Raw genomic sequence first — 18,846 nt, 5'->3', positions numbered from 1 at the left:
TGCAGCAACTGAAACACTGAGTGAGGAATTCTGTTTCAAAACTAGGTAGAGTCCTGGAGCGCAGCAGAGAAAATGCCTGCACTGGGTTATTGAGAGGGCTGCTTTGTGGCACCTGCTGCAACAGAATTTCATGTGATTAACACAGCAAGACATGTAGTTATGGGACAGGTTAAAAATGGATAACTAGTAGATAAACCACATGTATACTGTCTCTTTTCATTGAACTGAGAGTGTTGTGAAGATGAAAAAGTTGATGTTTCAGATTATGAGAAAGATCAAAACTGTGACTGTGAGTTCTTTGTTATACTATGTACTATGCATTTACCAGTGGCTTCCTCACAGTGATACAATATTAGATACAGATGAAAATTACACATAGTTAGCATGTGAAATGGCACATAGTATATTGCCTGCAGCTCCAAATGTTGAAAGTCTGGTTCAGATGTTGCTGTACTATACCACATTTTCCCTCTTTCACAGTCTAATAGATCCTGCCAGGGCTCAGGATCATATTTTCAGATCATATTCCTGCTACTGTTGCTGCCAAAACTTTCTTCCACTTCTCAGGTCTGAGATAAATTTGGCTGACTTTCATTTTATTTAAATTAAAACAGCACAGAAAGTGTGCACATATTTATATTATCAGTAATAAGAAGATACAAATAACAGAGCAAGTGCTCATTCTTATACTTATCTAACCATGACAAAGTAGTCATTATTATATGTGTGTAAATTAGGTCAGGACTTAGGCTTTAATAATTCTTGAAGCAGTACTGTTCTGCAGATCAGATCATTTGCAATCTCACTGAAGCCTTAGGGACTGAACAAGGGATATATAACTCACTCAGCAAATATTTTTTTTGTGTTGTTACTTTTTTTGAAAGGTGTTTTCTAAGAAAATGTTTAATGTATCATTCTGTTACATGATATTCTTTCTTGCAATGTGCAATTGATTTTGCTGCTGATAGTTAATAAAGCACAGCACAAGACAAATAAAAACTTACAACTTGGTCAAACTTGCAAGAAGAGAGAGTATAGGTGGTAACAGTGTTAATGCCATTTTCTTCCAGAATGCTAATTTAATAAATGGAGTTAGTATAAAATCTGAAACAGATTGGAATAGAAGAAAACTGATACATGAACATTTCAACAAATTAATATTTAAATTATAAAAATGCCTTAAAATCGCTGTGTCAATTCTCATATCAAAACGGCCATTCTTAAAATTATTTTCCCAGATCATGTTCACCTACAACAAAATCTCTGTTTTACAAAAATAGAGCAAAACCTAGAGCAACTATCCTTCAAATACAAGAACGGTCCACCCTGAACCACATATTGGGAGGCCAGCTGGGCCAGTCAGGAAGCTCGTGACTGAGTTCCAGAGCAAAACTGTGATATACAGCAGGTGGAAGCAGGAAAAGGGTGTGAAGGGATAATTTAGAAAAATTGCCTGAGCATGTAAAGGGGATGTTAGGAAAGCCAAAGCACAACTAGAGTTAAGGTTTGTAACCAACATTAAAGGCATCAAGAAGAGCTTCTACTGCTGTATTAGTAGTAAAAGGCTGAACAAGGAAAATGTGGGACCGTTGCTGAATGAGGTAGGTAATTTAGTCACAGTGTACACTGATAAGGCTGAAGTACTCAATGCATTTTTTGCCTGAGTTTTCACTGACAAGGTTTCTCAGGGCACAGAGGCCTGAGCAGGGTTCAGGGAGAAGAGGAACTACCAGCAGTGGATGAGGATCAAGACAAGGATTACTGGAAGAACTTGGCTCATGCACAAGTTGGACCACATGGGCTGGATGCAAGAATGTTTTGCATTCACCTTTGGCTGTGGAGATGGGGGAGATGCCCAACATTTGGAGAAGGGCATATGTATGCATCTTTACAAAAAGCCAAAGGGACAAGCAAGGGAGCTGAAGGGCAGCCATACTTTGATTCTTGCAAAAATCATGGAGCGAGTCTCAGATTGTATTTCTGGGCCCATGAAGGAGAAAAAAGGTGATTGGGAACAGTCAGCATAGATCTGTGAAGCATAAATCATGTATGACTAAATCTGATTGCCTTCTATGATAAAATGACTGCAGACAAGGGGAGAGCAGTTGATGTCATTTCCATGGATCTTAGCAAGACTTTAGACACTGTCTCCCATAATATTAATGTATTCAACTGAGGATGTTATGTTCTGTATGGCAGGACAACTAGATAGTTAAAAGCCTGTTTGGATGGTTAGGCTCAAAGGGTAGCAATTAACCAGTCATATTCTACCCAAAGGCCAGAAACAAGTGGACTGTCCCAGAGGTCTGTACTGGCACCCATCCTGTTTTGTCAATGATCTGGAGTAGGTGATGAAGTACATGCTTGTCAATTTTGCAGTTGACACCAAACTGGGGGGACCAGTCAATGCACTCAAGGGCATGGCTGCCATTGCTGAGGGACCTAGACAGGCTGGAGGGATGAAAGGACAGGAACTTTATGACATTTAACAAGGGCAAAGGCAAAGTCCTGTACTTGACCAGGGAAGTAGTGTAGTCTCTGTCCTTGGAGATTTCAAGACCAGGCTGGAGAAAATCTTGGGCAATCTGGTCTGATCTCGTAGCTGGCCCTGCTTTGAGTATGAGGTTGGATAGAGACCTCCGGAGGTCCCATTCAATCTGTTTATTTTATTATAATTATGTTATGATCTTAATTTTTATATAGTCCAGGCAGGTTATAGTTGCCTCCCAACTGCACTCCTGAAAGAAGAAACATTCGTTATCTGAAGCCAAAAGGCATCAAATGTGTTTAAAATTCTTTTATTCACTTAAAAATGTCAGAGACAGAAGTTTTGATTTAGTTCCTGCAATTAAATTCTCTTGAATCTATATGGGTTTATAGATGACTTGTAAGTAATTTGTTGTTCATTTGGTTCAAAATGACTCCACTAACAGTGACCACTAAAATGGAATTTTCCTACCTATGGAAAATATATTTCTACATTTGGAAACATAAGAAAAGACCAGCAAATGTTTACATAAATAAAAGAAGACAGTAAAAATAATATGAAATGACACAATTTGCAGGTATAAGTAAATTAATTTTGATAGGCTATTGTAAATGGCTAAAGAAATGTAAACATTTCAATGCCTAATTTATTTCTTTATTCTGTCTACACAGAAAAAAGGTCCTTAGGACTTATTTTTTTAAGAAACAAGTTTTACTTACAAATTCTGCAGTGAAACAGCCCTGGGCTTTAGTCTGAGGTAATTAAAATAAATGTGTTCACAACAATGTAAACCCGCATTTAGTCAAATATCTAGTCTGCAGCAGTGTCCAGTATGATGGTGATCTGATAAGATAATAAGAAAAGGACAAGTAATATTCTTCCAGACTATTAATCTAACCTGGGGACTTCCTGAATTCAGTGTACCTGCTTTGTGCTTAATGTGGTTTTTTTCCTCCTACAGATCTGTGTGATCACTTTTTAAACTTAGATTGTTGAGGTAATGAACAATACCAAACATAGTTAGGGAAGTAAAGCCAAATTTATGAATAAAATACAGATATAACTGAAAAATATGATACTGGTAGATGTTAATTTTGCTTATTTTTCCATTGGTTTATTTTGGCATTTCACTCGTGGTACACTATGGTATTATGTATAAGCTTTAAGATACCAGAAAGATAAAATCCTCACATAGAAAGGTAGCAAAAACTTAACACTGGCTAAAGACATACATTCAGTATTGCCTGACACTTGTACTCTTGCTCTCAAGATACTGAGTACCTGTCATCTCAGGCAGTGGGTATGATTTATGGTTTTTGAGGGACATTTTATTTGAGTGTAAGCCATTTGCTAAGAGCAATTTGAAGCTAATTGTTTCTGAGGGAAAAGATTAGGTCTTAAATGTGAAGTTGCACTAAGAAAGATGGGTCAGAAGAGGCCATGGTTCCAAAAAATGAAAATGTGTCATCTAATTCATGCAATATATGTTGATGTTATTTGTAGAGAAGTGTAATGTTTAATAGGTTCTTAGCGTAATTAAATTAGCTTGAATTAAAATATATCTTTAAAGACCACTAAATCTTGCTTTTGTTATTCATATGTATACAGTTATTCCACTAGCTTTAAAAGTTAAAGCTCTAAACTACATAGCACAGAACAGAGCTGGCAAGCTAAAATCAAGCGTAGTTAACGTATATGCATACTAGGCAACTTAGAAGGAAACTATGAAAACTCTACTTTAAAACATCTACTTTTAAAATGTGTTACTCTTCACCTTTAGATTTCCTGCTGGTTTTTTTCTCGGAATGGCAGTGAACTCTAAGGTGGACTCTGGTGTCTACCTCCCTTAATTGAGGCAACCTTCATCTATGCATAAGTTCTATTTAGTTAGTAAAATATGCACTATATATAAAAAATATTTAAATCATTGCAGTTACTTAGTTTGACAACCCAAGCTAATTTGGCATTTCTGTTGTCTCATTTGGAAGAAGGGTTTTAGTGAGATGTCAAATTCAGGAGATACAAAGACATATGCTTAATGTCAGTAACACTTTAACTCTGCTTTTTTTAAGTGCTAATGTCTACAGTTATGAATATCGTTAGATTAATGCAGCTGTCTCCTGTAGGCAGGTGAACAGTCTCCTTAAACATAGAAGAGGCTGTAGTAACTTCTTGATTTTACCTTTGCATGAACCCAAAAGGGCTTGACAGCTTTCTAAAGTCAGACCTAGTGAAATGATGTGCAAAATACATATAGTAATTTCTTAAGCTACTCTGAAATGCAGCAATTGCTCTTCAACTGCCATGTAAGACAACTGTTGAGAACAGAATAATATTGACTTCCAGAGCCCTGCTGTTCACACGCCAGGAATGTAATAACTTTTGTTAAGATCTGGTCTTTGTGAAGGTTTGGTTTCTCTCCCATCTCCATTTGCAAGAAGGAAAGGATCCAACTACAGGAGATTTAGTAGGACAATCAGTTTATTTAGTTGATCAGGAACAGGATTGTGTATCTCTTCCAAAAGATTTGAAACTGACAACTGAATAATTTAAGGAAGAAAGGAAACTATAGGAGAGAACAACTGCAACAGTATCATGGGTTGACAAATTTGATTAGAAAAGACAGGTGGAAAAACATGTGTGCAGAGAACAAGAATGCATAAGTAGGGAAAGGATTTTATTTTTATTTTTGTAGCAGTTGGTTCTATCCATGTGTTGCTTTTCTTTACAGTATCTTGACAGTGTCTTTTTGAATGACAGTTGGAAGGAGGGAAAGAAAACACTGCATTGCTAATCATATCTCTGTTTGTTCCTATTTCTTATTTGAGGCTGGTTTAACTACTTATTTTCATCCTGGAATAAACCTGAAGAAAATCCATTCTTACAGCATCAAACTCTATGAAAAGCTGGAAGAAGAAACTGGACAGGTAATTTCCTTAACCTTGTAATTATTAATTCAGATCATTAATTAATTCATCATTAATTCAGATTCAGATTAATTCGTTAACCTTATGAATAGTCTTAGAAAAAAGTTTGGAAATGACAAGTTGATTATGTGTGTTCATGACCATCATAAAGCTCCCATTTTATTGAAATATATTCTCCTGCCTGCATATAGTCTGGTGCTTAGTCACTAAATATTTTAGATGATTTCTCAGATCCCTTTAAAGTTTAAGAAAAATGGTTTTTGTCAAACATCTCAGAAGCTCAGCAGAATGAAAGTCTTCAACTTTAGCTTGGTATAGGAGTTAAAATAGCAACAAGGATCTGGAACGAATGGATTGATGATGATACATTCCTGCTTTAAACATGTCCACTTAAAAATTCATCTGATATGATGCTGTCTGTACTTGAGAAGATTGCTGCAATTCTTCCCATCCCTTTCGGAGATGTGTTTTTATTTAGTGACTTAAGGAATGGGTATGCAGAGAAACACAGTGGTTGTCTTTTTTATCTGGCACCACTCAGCCATATAGATTTCATTTACTAAACTCATGCTTCAGACAGCAGCAGAAGTTTCATGATCCTCACTGCACTAGTCTACAAACTTGATAATTGTACTAAAATGCTTTTATCTTCATTCTACTGCTCAGCTAGATACTACAGCATATGATCATTGTGAGTTCTACTAAAAGACTTATTCAGCCATATTAATGTCTTGTGAATTAACACAGAAAAGGTGAAGTAAATAGTGAATACTAGAAAGTGAGCATTCGGTGTCCAGCTATATAAGGATTTCTACTTTATTAAAAAGACAAAAAAAGGCAAGTGGTTATTAATTGTGTCAATAGAAGTTCTTAGTCAGTTCAACTTATTTTGCAGCATCTCAACAGAAAATTATGAATTTTAATATAAACTATTATACATATATTTTGAGATGTATCTGATTCTATTTTTGAAAGTGTATGAGTGCATAAATTCAAGTATTTATCAAATCTTAACACAAATAATAGTATCATGAAATTCCATAAAAGATTTTTACAACTGTTTTGAAGATAGTATGTATTAACCTAGGAAGTTAGTTTGATAACTTTTTTAAAAACTTTGTTTTCCCTAGGAGTTTACATCTAAGTCCTGTTCCTCCAAGGGCACCTAACTTATTTAAATCTCTTTTCAGTGATGTTAGTAGCAAAATTCCTGTAGACTTCCCATAGCATAGGAACATGCATTTATGGAGACAAGTAAAGGTTCTTTCAGTAATTCACTTTTGCTCTTTGTTTTAGGCTGTGGGGTTTCATCAGCCTGGCAGCATCAGAATTGCTTCAACCCCCACTAGGGTGGATGAATTCAAGTACCAAATGACTCGTGCTGGTTGGCACCCAACAGAGCAGTACCTAATCACGCCTGAGAAAATACAAGAGCTATTTCCCCTATTGAACATGGATATGGTAAAGAACCCAATTTTATGAAAAATAACTTCCATCGTATTTAAATATCGGTTCATCAGCTATGTAGACATAAGGTCTGTTTATACAAATTGTACAATAAATTCTTGGTTTTCAGTGAAAAAAAGATACATTATAAACTAAAATCAGACTCATATGCATTTTAGTGCATACTGCATGTGTGTCAGTATGTCTGTATGCACACTATTAATCATAAAATATATATTATAATATGAAAGCATTGCATGGGAGAACTGAGCAATTTTACTTCCTTACACCATTGTTAGGTTGGCTAGCTGAAGGCCTTATATTATATATTTTGAAATTTTGTTTTAATTTGACTCCTTAATGTTCAGTACATTCAAAAAACAAAGTGTTGTTTGGGGGTTTTTTTTAATAGTTAATTTTGAGAAATCTTTATTTCTTTCTTTCATTTTGTGGGATTTTACCTCCACTTAGGTTTTAGCTGGCCTGTATAACCCTGGAGATGGTCATATTGACCCCTACTCTCTCACTATGGCCTTGGCTGCAGGAGCCAGAAAATATGGTGCCCAACTGAATTACCCCGTTCAAGTGACTAATCTGAACTCGCAATCAGATGGGACATGGGAAGTTGAAACTCCACTTGGAATAATTAGAGCAAAGAGAATTGTGAATACCGCAGGTAACATCACCATTTATATACTGCTCAGATTTACAAACTAGCTGACATGGAGCATCTGTACTGAACTGTGTGGATTACAGGAATAAGTAATAGATGTTTTTGACTATTTACTTGGTTTGTGGAAAAACGTACTTTGCACATATTACTTTACAGAGTTGTGAAAATTTAGCTCTTATGTTAATTGTCCTTAATTAGGCATTAATAATATTTCTTTCTGGTTTGTCTTCAGCAGTTACTAGTCAGACTATCTTGTTAGATTTTAGTAGCAGAAGAGACCTTTACTGATCTACAGTAAGTTGTGTAGAAGAGACAGGCTACTGTCTGTGCATATAGTCCTCTAGAATCTTGTGGAAGCTACTTAAGAAGGGAAAAGGGATGTACGAATGAAGTAGAAATGTCATCATTGTTTTTTCAGAGACCAAGGATTTACAGCAAGTAAGATAGCTCTGTCTATTTCAGTATTATCTCTCTAAGATTTAACTCTATCCGTGTATCCTTGAAACAGAAGATTTTTGTTGCCCTTTGAGTAGTATTTTAAACATGCACTTGGCTTAACAGTACATTTTTTCATGTAATAAAAATTTCCTAACTCAAAGGAACTTGTATTTACATATGCAATTTTCATTCTTCATTGTGTTAAAGAAGCCAAACTGATGTTTCTGCTTCAAAGAGCTTTTGGGCAAAAGTCCTTTGGATTTGTATTTGTTTTCCTAAACAAGTTGTTAGGTCTAAAAACCTGCATTCAATCTAAACTTGATTTAATTTTATGCTGCTTTATACAAGTTATAGAAAAATATATTATTGGCAAAACTGTTGGCACCTCCTATGTGAAATGTCCCTTCTGCTTCCTAGTGGAAGACTTTTTTTTTTTAATCATTTGAAAACATGCTGAATATTTAACATTTGGATGAAATTTTTGCAGGCTCTGTCTCAAACTGAATTATACCTGCATTTTGAGGGCATAAGTCTTTCATACATCCTATCATCTCAGTGAATAATCATACTTCACCAGGAATTTCTTGCTCAGATGGGCAAGTCAACTGAGAGCAAGGATATGTCTTTATAATTCCTTTTTACATCTGTGCAGTGGAAAAGAAAAAAGCATGTATTTCTAGTGCAAAGCAGATAAAATGAAGAAGTTAGTGAGACAGAGACTCTTCTTGTTGATGGATAGAATAACAATGGCTGAGAATTGGAATTATGAGTGAGTAGTACTGGAAAAGCAATAATTTGGGAGGGTGAAATGCTTGGGAAATGTTCCTGGAGGTGGTTGGGAGCACTGGCAGCAAGTGGAACACTTATGTGCTACAGGACTTGCTAAATAAGGAAGCTCAAACTGGGAGGGACTATGGGGATGGCAACAGTGAGGATGACACCATAGAGAGGGATAGCAGAAAGGGATCTGAGATGGTTCATTAAGGAAACTAGAACTGGAGCTTTTCAGACAAAAAGATTAGGAAGGATACTTGACGATGGGTGGGTGGGTGACACTGAGACTGGAAAATTGAGGCTGCCTGAGCTGTCCAAGCATGAAAGACTGGCGGAGTAGCATGGCAGACATAGATGGGAATAGACTGGAAGGAGGAGAAGGCAGGTGGGACAGGAGGGAGATTGACTTGCACACGGATACAAAATAACTAAAGAAGACTATAAGGACTGGAGTAAGAAGAGACTGAAGAGAAAAGAAGAGCAGGTGTGGGACAAGCAGGGATGGGGAAGAGAGAAGATTGGGATAAGGAGAAATTTGGAGGGAATAGCATAAAAGGGCTGAACTCTGAGAGGATCAGCTTTACTGACCTTTACAGACCTTTCTTTCAGTGTCTAGGATGCAGACAGCCCCATGTTAGATAATTCCAGGATTTCAGTAAAGACTAACTGGGAAACTCATTGAAAAGTGTACTTTTTCATCACATGCTTCCTATGCATAGGTGATTACCTGCTATTGCTATAAGCCTAGCTAAAATAGCAGAGACCTGAAAAAGTTCACCAAGGTTCTAAGTATGCTCATGAATTGTCATGGTGTCCATGCAGTGCCACATAATGACATTTTGAAGAGAAAGAGGACTAGAGGAGTTCATATGCTTTTTAGAAAGCAAGGAACCACAGAAACAGGGAAACCAAAAGAATTTTATTTAGACTGCAAAGTCAAGCACTTAGAAGATGAGAGGTGTCAGTATTTGATGGCCTTTGGACTGTCAGTTTATGGCTTTCGGGCATGAATTATGGGACAGCATTCAGTTACAAAATCACAAGCTCTCCTACTAATAGGATCCTTATGTCACTTGTATCACAGAATGGATATATAGGTCTGGGAATAATCCAAGATTATGGAATGGAAAGGCAGCTCTTTTGGCAATCAGACTTGTTATTTAGGCCACAAACTTCTAGGCACTCATTATTCCTAACCAGTGCTCTGCATCATATGGATGCAGTATCACAGATGTAGTAATTTCCTCGTATTTTTGTAATGTAGTTATCTTTCTTTGGCTTATGTATCAAGTTGACATTAGGCAGAGTTTTCTAGTAAATGCTTTTCAAAGTTTATTTGAAAAAATTAGAATGCACCCTTGTGACATTTTCGTAGTCTTTTTTTTTTATTATTTACTAAGTTATTAAAGCAACAATATATTTAGTTAATTCTCTTGTGTAGTTAACTATTCAGGCAAAATGAACATTTGAAGCACATATTGCTTAACATTCTGGCTAAGGATGTGAAATCAATACTGTATAACACATATCTGTTATAAATGTTCTCTCAGCTAACATTCATTCTTCTTCTCTGCCTTGCCTCATTCCACTACAGATCATGACTGGTATAATTCAGAGCTCATACTTTAGTCTCATGTTGCAATACGAGCAGAGAAAAATATATCAGAAGGCTCTCTACATTCTCTCTCCCTCTTCATCCCCCAACTGACATCTGCTGTGGAACTGGAACAAACTAGTTTCAACCAATCTTTAGCTATTCCTTATGTGAGATTTCCATTTAGGAAGAAAGCAGATGCCTAATAAATAATCCTTGACATGAACTAACTGTTACTGAGCCTGCTGAAGTGATTTGCAGCGTATTTATAATGGTATGTTTGTTTAAAGTCTGCAAAAATAGTGAATTTAGTTTATATATACAGTATGTGTGCGTGTGTATAAGCACACATTTGCAGACATGTACATAGTGTATATACACCTATAATTACATACACAGCGATGGAAAATTTTCTCTTTTTTTAAAACAAGAGATAGTCAGATTACATAGTTCAATAGATATGCTAAGTACTACCACCACTAAATATTTCAGCATCAGATGTTTGCAATCTCTACAATTTAATCTTTACAAATGTCCTAAAGATATAATTTATGCCTTCATTTATCTCTATGTGTGAGAGAACTTGACATCTGCTTCCAATTGGAATTTTGTTTCAGAGAACATATTCTTCCTTTTGTCATTTTTGTGTTTGTAATAGCTTTTGCACATGGTTCAAAAACTTTAGACAAAGAAACTGTAATATTTTTCATTTAGTCAATGATGTCAGCTGTTGTTGTTCTAAGTAATTAAATAAGCACTTATCATGTGATTTTTTTGAAGTACAATATTTAAAATTTGATTTTGAGCAATCCTAAACTATTTGCCTTTAATTCAAAAGCAATTTAAAATCAGCTGTGTTTGTAATGTACTTCTGCAAACTTAATAGCTAAGAAATTTAGTATTATTTTGAAAGAAACAAAGTTAAGCTTCAAAGACTTAATATTAAGTCTACAATTTTTATTTTCTTTAAAGAGCTTGGATATGCTTGCTCTCTATATTTTCCCACTCATTCTGTTTTAATGAGTAAGCAAATTAGTGAATTTATTAGAAGCACATTCCCAGAGCATTATTTCTGTTCCAAATATCTCTTTAAATCCAAGCAATTTTGGCAGGAAAACAGTGCATGATAGTAGAGATGGAATTTTCTGCTAACTTCACCTTTCCTTCTCCTTTATAGATCATTATCTGACCTTCTTTGTAGGTGACATGGAAATGCCCAAATCAAAACCAATTCCCTAAAGATTGTTAGACTGTACTGAAATCCACATTCGTATTTGTCATGTGTAATGGAGGAAACCCTTGCAGATGTGCTAGAAATAAAAATTTATTTGAATTTTGTTTGTTTGTTTTGTATAAGGGTGCATAAATCAGGTTTCAGTAGCCTTATAGGATGTTTTGAATCACTGTATGACTACGGCATGATCTTCCCTGAGCTAATTTAACTGACTTAAGTGTTCTGTCAGTGAGTGTCCTCCAAGTGGTGAGGATGACATTAAGAAATAAAACTCTTACATATGATAAATGCAGAAAACCAAATACTGGGTTTTTGTATTTACTGGGCAGAGGCTCTTAACTGAACAGATATCTCTATCATGATCCTGATTTCCTGCTCCCTTGCTTTACCTGGCTGTCAGCAATTGTCAAGTGAGTCACTACAGAAAACGTTTTCCTCAGAAACTCTGCATTTTTAAAAAATGTGGGTGTTAGACCTGAGGCTGGTTTGTAAAATTAAATAAGAGATTGACAGCCCTCCTGGCGTGGGGGAATGGCACAAGGCCAGCACAGCCCAACTCAGCTTTCCTAATTGCCCTGTCTTTAGGCCATGCTGGAGATGAGAGGAATGTATTCCCAAGGTAACGTCGGCAAGCAGCGCAGGCTGGCTGCTCCACACAGGACAGGGAGCCAGGCGTGGTAACCAGGCTGGCAGGGGCCGCGACAGCAAGGGCTCCATCCTACAGGGACAAGGGAGGGAGCAGGGCAGGCCCAGGCCCAGCAGCTGGGCTCAGCCCAGAGTCCAGATCTCCAGACGAGTTTGTGGGGATGAGGCACAGGCAGATCCATAGTGATGAACCAGATTGAGACTGAGCCCAGCAGTCAATCCACAGGTCAGGAACAGGTCTGGTGACGGTAACCAGGGTCAGACACTGCCCAGTGATCAACAGGCAGGAGCACAGGGATGAGACCGGGCTGAGGTCAGGCTGGGAAGTCGTCCACAGATCAGGGTCTGGATCAATGAGGTCCACGGCCAGGCACAGCCATGGTTGTGACAGAGCTGTAAACAGGCACACTTACACTCAATCCAGCTCAGACAGGTTCTGAAGACCCTGAGCTGACCTGAAATGGGGCTCCCTGGGCCTGTGGGCAGGAGGGGTCTGGGTGGAAGTCCCAGGTGTCGCTGCTCTGGATCATTACTGATTATTAGTGCCCTCAGGGCCCTGAGAGCTAAATTTTGACTAGACCTTAGACAGCATGGAACTGGAGAGAGGTAGGAGCATCTGAGTAAGACAAGTAAGCAGCAAAAAGGAATAAAAGTTGTATATTAGGCTGGGCATTGTGAGTCTAAGTCCCAGGAGAAAGGGCAGCTGTGTTAGGTAACCTGCCTTCTTTTCCTGGGTGCCATATAGCACATAGCCTTTTATTTGGAAGGCCCTGCTACGTCTTACTCCTCTTCCATTTCACCTTCCCCCAACCGTCACTCCTAGACTTACCCGGAAATCCTGCTTGATTGGATTTTCCCCCTTCTTTCCACTTCTGAGACCTCCACTGCTTGATCAGTCAGGAGAGTGGGTCTGAGGGATATTCCAGGCTTCTTAAAGCAGCTGCCATCCCAGTCGATTGTATCTGTCTGATTCCCAGCTCTATGTGTTCCAGCCCCACAGCAGATGTAAGCCATGATGCAGAGGCCAAACTAGTAAGTTTGGCAGTTATGTGGCTTCCATTCCTTGACTTTGACACAGGTACCTCACTATGCGAATGTGTCTTACCAGCTAGAAACAGCTAGTCTGGAAGGACCTTAGCAGAGAATAATTCAATCTTTAACTTATAGCTCATAGTATACATGAAGGGCCTGAATGGCTTCAGGGGCAGGGAAATTGTTGCTTGCTTTTTCTGGTCACAGTCTGTATCAGAACTTATAATTGTACAACTATGGGAGAGCACACTGACCACTCACCAATACGAACATTATAATGAATTGATTGCTGAGAGACATAATTAATATGAGTCACATCATGCATGTGAAAGAGGAGAAACTTCTTGAGGTTAGCTGGCTGAAAGTACTGCCTTGCTCTGTTGAGGTATTAGGACTTCACTACTGTCTTGGGAAAATATACTAGCTCATTTGGTTGATAGTGAGAGGCTAGGTTAAGACCTATGGTGTGAGCTAATTTATTCTGATTTTTAAGTGTCTGTGACTTTGCTAGGACTGCGTTGCAGGCCTATTTTACTGAAATAAACCATGAGGTTTGTGGGACTGTTAATCAAACTCTCTTCTGAACTTTTAGAAGCCAAATATTTTTCCAATTAATTTTTGAATGTCTGTATACTAGAATAATATATGGTAGTATAATCAGGAACAAGGACATGGAATTATGGAGGGAAATTTATGCTGCATAATATGAAAAATAATTTGAAAATTAAAAGCATGGAAAAAAAGTCTTTGTCACATTCCATAAAGCACAGTCCTTCCTGTAAATGTTTTACTGTTATTTTCCATTCATTGAAATTAGTCTTTGAATATTTCTATTTTGGTTTTTTGTCTTCTCTAGGCTTCTGGGCCCGTGAAATAGGCAAGATGATTGGCCTGCAGCACCCTCTCATACCCGTTCATCATCAGTATGTTGTGACATCTACTATCCCTGAAGTGAAAGCCCTAAAAACAGAATTGCCTGTGATTCGTGACTTAGAAGGATCGTATTATTTAAGGCAAGAAAGGGATGGTCTTTTATTTGGTCCATATGAAAGTGAGGAGAAGATGAAGCTGCAGGACTCATGGGTAACAAATGGAGTCCCACCAGGTAATTAAGAACATTAAATCTTTAAACTTGAGAAGCACTAGCACATTTTAATGTGTATAAATCCCAGCCTGTCATGCTGCCTTATGTGATGGAAAATAGAAAATATTTGCAATGCATGATTGTAATGCAGAAACTTTTTTTCAAAGAATAAAACTCTAATGATAAGAGTCAATAGAAATAAAAAAAGCCTGTTTGAAATAGGCACTAAATACACATCTACAACATAGTCTTGCTCTATTTTCTGAACAGATGACTGTGTGCTGTAGTTAGATGTAGTCACCAAATCTGCATTATGTAGCCTTTTGCAACTGAAGAGGGATTTTTCTAAGCTACAGTTCTCTCCAGCATACTGACAAGGGCTTTGGATTTTTGCTGTTCCCACAGAGATAACATGGTTGTCAAGCAGGAACACAGGTATAGCAAATAAATGTCTTAGACATAATGCTGTGCTAGGATATAAGTGCAAGGGAGCTGTAGATTTGATTAGCATTTTTGTACAAAAAATCCCAACCATGCCATACTGCTGCTTATTAAAAAAAATTAAGTGTTATATCTAGGCTCCAGCTTTTCATTAACTTCTTGATAGAAAGTTATATTGTCAATAGTGTTGCTATTTGAAAAAAACAGAATGTGTTTCCTAAGGAAGAGCAATCAGCATTGTTTGGCTTTGGATTGCGCTGTCACAACTTCCTGAACTTACTGCCTACAGTACTGTCAAGACCCTCTACAGAGTGATGTTCGATAATGCTTAAAGCCTGGACATAAGACAGAAATATATCTAGGAATTACCTAATTACCATGGAAATCATAAGCTGACACAGGCAATGTCTTTCTTCCCCTCCCCAAATTGTTGGCATATTGAGAAAAATAAGTGGGTCTTATTAACATAGAAGGAAATTTCTGTATTCCTCCACTTCCTTTGTACCTCATTGTTGAATTTGCGTGACCTTAGGGTTAAAGGACAGTGTAACTACAGTGACAATAAGCTTGATCCTGCAGGTAACTAGGGATTTATGCACACCATTTTTCTTGCGTGGGATGGCAAAAGCTTGAACCTACTCACTGATGAATTCCATACAACTTTTATATATGTAGATTGCATAACTGTATTAAAATGTAACTATTTTCACTGTACTTACATATATAATGAGTCAAATATTTGTGCAGGTTTTGGAAAAGAACTTTTTGAGTCTGATTTAGACAGAATAATGGAGCATATTGAGGCTGCTATGGAAATGGTCCCAGTTCTAAAAAATGCAGACATTGTAAACACCATTGCGGGTCCTATCACCTATTCTCCAGACATTCTTCCTATGGTGGGACCACATCAGGGTGTCAGAAATTACTGGGTGGCTATTGGTTTTGGGTAAGTAAATTCTTTGTGACAACTTTTGTCTATCATACTGTTAAAATGGCAGTCAGCTCAAGCTTTGCAAATTTTTATGGGTTTGCGAGTTGTTTTGCACAAATTTTATGTAAAATGTAATTTGAAATAGGCTTGATTACCACTACCTATATAATATGAGCTCTCTCTTACATCTTCTTCATAAGTCTCACTATTTTTTCAATTTGCTTCCTCCTTCTATTCTGGAGGCCAATATATGTGATATATGTGTTTTATGAAGCAGCAAGAAATGGGTAGTACTTGGTACTGTCTGTGCAGCAAGTTAAAGTCATAAAAGTGCTGGGCTTTACAATATACTTTCCAATTTATTTTATGTATTGCTTCAAATTACATTGTGTTCAACAATTGTTTGGCATATGCAGAAACTGGTAACACTGAAGTTGTGGCAAGAATGATTGGTACAGGGAGAACTTCTACTATGAGGTATTAACTTCGGGGGAAGAGTGGACGGCATACTAAGCAGAAGGCAGTGCCAGCATAGAATCATAGAATCGTTTAGGTTGTAAAAGACCTTTAAGATCATCAAATCTGACCGTTAACCTAGCACTGGTGAGTCTACCACTAAAACATGTCCCTAAGCACCACATCTACATGTGTTTTAAATACCTCCAGGGATGGTGACTCAACCACTTCCCTGGGCAGCCTGTTCCAGCGCTTGACAACCCTTCTTGGTGAAGAAATTTTTCCTAAAATCCAATCTAAACCTACCCTGGGAACACCATACTGGGTTACTGACCACTCTAGGGATACAAATACAGTAATGGTACTGACTATTGAAGTTGAGCTGAGAAATGATGTTGCTGGATGTTAGAAGAAAGCAAATGAGGGCAGTGTGACAACAGGAATGGGTGTTTTAGTCATGTCATTTATTCTCTCCTGCTCATTACAATATTTTTTTGAAAGTGACTTACATCTTATATACTGTGGCCCCACTGAAGTCAGTGGTAAAACTCTTACTTCTCTTTAATTGTCTTAGTTTGGCCATTGATTGAAGACGAATAGAATGAACTAAATACATTTCCAGGCACATGTTATTGAACACATTCTGTTTACATTGTTTTTCCAATTGCCTAACTTGCTGTTCAAAATCCGGCTTTTTCCAGTTTTCTTTCAGTCCAAACCAAACAAACCCTCAGATCATAAGATAAGGCAGTCACTAACACGCTGTCTGAGACCCTCAAAATAAAAAGGTTTGGTAATTTTGCAATGGTTCATTGTGAAAGGTATTCACCTTTGCTGCTTGGATTTAAAGAAAAAAAAAATTGTTATCTTTTAGTAACATTTGCAGAACTGAGAGTTACAAAAGCGGTTTGCCTAGTCCTTGTTCACCAAAAAGACTGTTTAAGTTCACTACTGTGCTGCCAGACTTTGGAGCCTCCTGTTTTCCTTCATTGGTGTCAATGGGAGCAGAATCAAATTTCCATATAGGAATAAATGAAGAGCAGTGTTATACGTTTAAGTTTCTTTAAACAACTTATTTCAGGAATTTGATTAATCTCTAAATGTTTAGACACAGGTTGGTATTATGTTGCTGTATTGGATTGCTACGTCTGCTTTTCAGGGACTTTTGACTCTCTTCACCCTCTTCTGGGTCACTGCAGTGTTTCTACCAGTGTTGTAATTTTTTGTGTGCATTAGCAAATCCTTATCTCATAGTCAACTAGCAGGGACATTGTGACAGAGGACTTAGTGCTGTTAGTTTAGACAAATTTTATTATCTAAAATTAGCAGCTTGCTAGGCATTTTAATGTGCAAAGAAGTTAGAGGTATAGTTAGCCCACAGCTAACAGCTTGTAGCACTGTTTATTATTAAGGTTGCTCAATGCTTCCCATTTAAGATTGTTTTCAGTTACAGCTTTGAAAATGTTAACAAGAGTAGGCTAGAATTTTATTCAGAAAAAAGTCAAAGCAGTGTAACCATTCCAAAACCCAAGATTTTTGGAAGGTATGTTGTTGAGGTGAAGTCTTTCTTTTGAAAAGCTCTAATTTCCCCATTTTCTGAGAATGAACTTCATATTTGGCAGAAGTGACCTTTGTCCTAAAGATGTCTTTCTGCCTTCTTCACCAAATCTATCCACAAGGCCCATTCACAAGCCTTTATAAATGCTACAGCTCGTAAACACTTAATACTCACTAAATCTTGCACCAAGAGTCACACATTCTGTCTACAGTAGTATTCCACAGCCAGAGACTGAACAGGAGTTTTCCTGCAGAAATGGGATAGAAAAATGGCTAAACCTGGGACAGAGACACTAGAAAAGGGACTATGGTGTACAAGGACTCAGATTTCCTAGGATAAAGGAGTGGAACTAGCTGAAAATCGGTGAGAAGCAAGGACTCATAAACAAGTAAGACACAAGAATAGGACAGGAACAATGAGGAACATAATCTGTCAGGGACTGGAAGGAAAGAAGAAAATCAGAAGAGCAGTTTGTGTTCATTAAGGAAATTTTCTCTAAATCCTCATATGAAGACTGAGATTCCTAAACTGTACCATTCTTTACAGCTACTTGTAACATCACATCCCTGCAAAGCACGTGTTTCATTCTTGTGTAGCAGAACTGCAGTGGTATATTAATACAATTGATTCTCCATTATCTGAGGTAATGAGGGATTTGGGCACCTTGCATAATTTAAAATCTCTGATAATGCAGGCCCAGCTAGGACTACCAAAATCAACTGATGGCACAGAGTGAGTGCTGCAAAGCTCTGCAGAGTGCAGTCAGCTCACATGCAGTGGTGTACCTGTAGTAGCAACTCCACATTGCAGGGTGGTCTTGCCCACAGGGTTACTCTGCCATTATCTTCAGCTGAAGCCAAAAAACTTAACTGTATTTGTGGTCTGTTGCCACTCACAGTCATGCAGTGGTCTCTGCTGTGTTCCTCAATGCTTTTGGCTGCAGCAAATGCTGCAGGGAGACTTAAGCTGTTTGAAACATCTTCTGGAGCCATTCCTGAAGGCATTGTAGCCGTGATCACGAACTTATACCCATGAATGACTAAGAGCTGTTTAATTAAATTAACTCCAGCAATGGCTAGCTCTTTTGTAGTACTTGCAGAGTGGCAGTACACAGGTGTTCATCCT

General features: G+C 37.6%; 1 protein-coding gene across 1 annotated transcript in view; it reads left to right on the top strand.

Moving 5' to 3' along the window:
- Window positions 1-18,846, top strand: part of DMGDH (dimethylglycine dehydrogenase) — a 48,904-nt gene that overhangs the window by 3,931 nt on the left and 26,127 nt on the right. Inside the window, exons 3-7 of the mRNA XM_075740282.1 lie at window positions 5,317-5,415; window positions 6,712-6,876; window positions 7,333-7,537; window positions 14,108-14,356; window positions 15,524-15,722. Coding sequence (XP_075596397.1) covers window positions 5,317-5,415; window positions 6,712-6,876; window positions 7,333-7,537; window positions 14,108-14,356; window positions 15,524-15,722 — 917 coding nt within the window. The remainder of the gene's footprint in view (window positions 1-5,316; window positions 5,416-6,711; window positions 6,877-7,332; window positions 7,538-14,107; window positions 14,357-15,523; window positions 15,723-18,846) is intronic.

This window comes from Balearica regulorum, chromosome Z (assembly GCF_011004875.1).
Source record: "Balearica regulorum gibbericeps isolate bBalReg1 chromosome Z, bBalReg1.pri, whole genome shotgun sequence".
Taxonomy (NCBI): Eukaryota; Metazoa; Chordata; class Aves; order Gruiformes; family Gruidae; genus Balearica; species Balearica regulorum.
The sequence above is the reverse complement of the archived record's forward strand: the minus strand, read 5'-3'. Positions and strand labels throughout refer to the sequence as shown.